The sequence below is a fragment of the Mesitornis unicolor genome, unplaced genomic scaffold (assembly GCF_000695765.1).
Source record: "Mesitornis unicolor isolate BGI_N332 unplaced genomic scaffold, ASM69576v1 scaffold5211, whole genome shotgun sequence".
NCBI classification, from domain to species: Eukaryota; Metazoa; Chordata; class Aves; order Mesitornithiformes; family Mesitornithidae; genus Mesitornis; species Mesitornis unicolor.
In genome coordinates, this window is record NW_010165642.1 from 55,712 (window position 1) to 59,739 (window position 4,028).

At 37.2% G+C, this 4,028-nt stretch overlaps 1 protein-coding gene across 1 annotated transcript in view; it reads right to left on the reverse strand.

Annotated features, from left to right (window-relative positions):
- Positions 1–3,333, reverse strand: part of RAB3GAP2 (RAB3 GTPase activating protein subunit 2 (non-catalytic)) — a gene marked incomplete at its 5' end in the record, with an annotated part of 28,818 nt that extends 25,485 nt beyond the window's left edge. Inside the window, 5 exon segments of the mRNA XM_010194686.1 lie at positions 194–292; positions 1,699–1,798; positions 2,846–2,947; positions 3,096–3,171; positions 3,286–3,333. Coding sequence (XP_010192988.1) covers positions 194–292; positions 1,699–1,798; positions 2,846–2,947; positions 3,096–3,171; positions 3,286–3,333 — 425 coding nt within the window.
- Positions 3,334–4,028: the final 695 nt, after the last annotated feature.

Here is a 4,028-nt window from a genome sequence, read left to right on the forward strand (position 1 = left end):
GAAAACACATCTACCAAATTCACTTCACCTGCCTCATGAGCCCCCTTCTGACCTCTTACCTGCTCTTGTGAAAAAGGTGAAAGACAAATGAAGCCTACTGTCCCTCGCTAAGTCCTCTAACCCCAAATTTAACACCATTAAAACATTCAGTTCCATTTCAGACAAATATTTGAAATTAAACAGAAATGCTTACCAATACTAGCATGGTCAACAATTGTATCCACATCTTGCAAACCCCATTTCTTATAAGCTAACGGTGGAGGCTGAACATTCTCATTGCCAGATGCTGCAGCTGACAAAAGTTGATAAAACACAAAAAAATTCCTACTGAGTAAAAGACAAAGAACTAGCATAACAGAGGTTATGTGAAGCCACAAAACTGCCTTACTGCTGTAAGTTAACATACATCTAAACATCTGCTGAGCTCTAATGGCTTTTTGAAATACAAACCTTAATGAAATTAAAACACTTTAAAAAATTAACTGAATAAAATTGCACATTATTTTATCACAACTATATTTTGTACTTGAGTAGAGCTTTGTTTTACAAGTCATTTATGGTTTAATATTCTGCACAATTTTAAAATACTACAATTTATTTCTGTGATCTGGGCATGTTTAAGTGGAGAAACCTCTTGCCAAAGTATTTGCAAAGTCAGCATATTCATTAGATATGTAACAGTGCGAGGTAAGAAGTGGTAAAACTAAAGTGATGATTGAAACTCTTCAAAATATCTATTATGACAAGTACAAATGATCAAGAATGAAAGAAGATATAGCACTCTGGCTGCAGATATTACAACTAGCTGTAAGTGCTTCTCTGTAAATGGTGAACTTCTCTCAGTGAAAGAGTAGAGCATGCTCCGGTTGTGAAAGCAGATCGATATTTCTCATTATAGTTTCTGCCTCCCTTCTTATTTGTGGCATCATTCACAGAATATCAGTTTTTAAAGTTCTGATTTACAAGTGTTTTGCCTTCTCTTATATTCCATGGAAATGCTACCTTTTCATTAAGAGGATAAGAACAGACATTACTAGATAGACCCAGGGAACCATTTAGTGCAGCAGATCAACATCTGAGCACAGCTAAAACCAGATGTCTAGGGAAGACTATTAGAACAAGGACACATATTTGATGCTTCCTCTAAACCAGCTTCACGGCCAGAGACTGCCATAACTCTGAATGTTTCCCCCTTTCTCCTCCTCTCCTCCCAGCTTCTATCACTGGGCATGACATCACATACTATGGGGTAGCCCTTTGGTCAGGTTGGGGTCAGCTGTGCCAGCTGTGTCCCCTCCCAGTTTCTGGTGAACTCCCAGCCTGCTCACAGGTTGGGCAGCGCGAGAAGCAGAAAAGGCCTTGATGCTGTTTAAGCAGCACTCAACAACAGCTAAAACATCGGTCTGTTACCAACACTGTTTTTCTCAAATCCAAAACACATCACCAGACCAGTTACTGTGAAGAAAATCAACTCTATCCCAGCCCAAACCAGTATACAGTATTGTGTTGAGAATGTACAAAACAGTCACTGCTACTCAGACAACTTGTGCTCCAATGCAGTAGATGCCTATATACTGATGGACAAGCAAGGAAGACTCAGTTCCACCTTGATTTGATATTTAACAAACAGAAGTAAATTTCATGTAATGTAAAGTACTATTAGAAGAGTCAGAAACAAATATGTGCTCTTAAACGTACCTCTTGCTACCTGATTGCGACACGCACGAAGGGACTGAAAGAGGCTGAAACCATCAATTGTCACAATTGCTGCTGGGTACAAGATACTCAGTTCTTCATTCTGCAGAAGAAAAAAAAAAATCACTGTTACTGTCATAACAGCTTCTTTTTATCCAGAGAGTTAATATCTAACAAGCCACAGGCAACAGAATAAAGCAAAACTACAGAAATTCAGTACTAAACCATCCAATACATTAATACGTTATTTAGGCACATAATTTTATATTTTTATCTTTTTTCAACTACTTTTATGTTTGCTTAATATATTTAATGGCTTTGGGAGAAAACACAAGAAGTTACAGCAGCTTTTGAAGGCCACAGAAAAACAGGTTTATCTAGAATGCAAGCATCAAGGTTTTGTGAGACAAAGTCTGAAACTGGATTAGTGCCTGAATTACCATTTGGGCACATAAATGCTAATTTGGTGATATAAATTCAAGACTCAAATTCCTTGATGCTTCCATATTTCAAAACTGATCCCAAAACGTCATGCTAAATCACAGGAGCATTTGCATAAAGCAAACTCGGAAATTTCTGTAACTTCATTAGTTTTCTACATAAAACATGCCAGCTCAGCCAAGAGCAAAGCAAGCTGGCTTTTCTACTAAACAGCTTGACCTTTGCAAGAGCTTTCACTGCAGTAATTACTCATAATGACATGCAGGTTCCCAGCACTATCCTATAAAGATTGTTTTAATTTTCAGCTATCTTCTCCGTGAAATAATCAAGATAAGTTCTTATAAGTGAGTACATGTAGCTCTTGGCACCAGTCAAGTTGCATTTTCTCCTTGCATCAGTAGATTATAATATTTTGTGCACATAAATGAATTAACAGGAAATGAATGAAGCCTTCTTTTGCAAGGTTATGACAGAGAAAAACATAACAAATCTATAGAACTAACTAACTACTCAAAAAAAATACAAATAAATTCTGAATTCTAAAACTACACAGGCATGAATACTTCTAGAACAAGAAATCCAGAGTGTCTTATTCTTAGAAATTGTCCAGCCATCAAAAACTGGTAAAGGACATAGAGGACACGCAGAGAGGACTCCCTTCAATACCCCATAACACCGCCACATCACTTTTGAAATAATCTGACAAAACCTGTTCTGTGACACCAGGATGCCTGGGAATTTCATATGTTCTGCACTTGAGCTGTAGGACAGGATCTTCATTTAAAAGCTGTGCAAGAAGCAGTACTCCACTCTAGAAGAGAAAGAATAATAAGCATGAACATTTCTGTCTCTTATCTTAGGGAAGGCAAAAGTGCTCTATCAGCAGAAACTGAAGATTTATAGAAAAAGGTATTTATTTCAGTAGCTTGCTTGTGGGCGTGTCACGCTGAGAAACATACCTCGGTGTAAAAACGAACATAGCCAGAGGTGAAGCCAACCACAATGCAGGTCCAGTCAGGACGGCCTGTGGAACTCCTGTATCACAAAGATATACTAGAAGTTAAAAAATCCTGCTTCTAAGCTGTAGACGTATAAAAATGTAACGCAAGGAGACTGATGATGCATATACATAAGACTATCAACCCTTACCTCTTCTGACTTGCCAACGGGATACACAATACACTGCTCACACATTCACTAGAAACAGAAAGATAAAACTAATAAGCATATTTCTTCTCCAGTTGTGAAATTTTGCTCTACACAAGAGATCTTGCCAAGTCAGCATTTTTAGTATTTTAACAATATTTTAAGGCAGCACACAACTTATCAAACTCATATTAAAAAGGCAAAAAAACTCTTTCATTTTAAAGACATTTTCAACTGCCAGTTCAAGAGTGCCCAAATAGACTGCACAACACCTTGTTAATGTCATCTGTCATCACTCACAAACTGATTATTCTGCCAGTACTCTTCAGTACAAATTCAAGTTATATCTCACATACCTTAAGGTAAATAATTCCTTCTGATATATAACGATCAGATATAATGTCCCCCAAGAACAACCTTTTTTAAAAAAACAACTGAATCATACTCATCAAAGTAGATTTTTGAAATATTTTGATTATGCAATCAGGCAGATTTTATATCTATTGCATTTCACCTCTCTATAATCTGAGAATCAGACCTGAGAGCATCTGAAGAGCTAACATGGTCTTCCCAGTTAATGCAATAACTGAGCATGCTCAACGCATGGCAGTCAAAGCACGCAGAAGGCAAGCAGATTACCAGGTCTCAATATCTCAAATTAACAGTTACTGAACTGTTACCACAATAGAAAGTTTTACACTGTCTGTGGAAACAAAAGCAGCACAAAGGTTTTATGAAAGAGCATA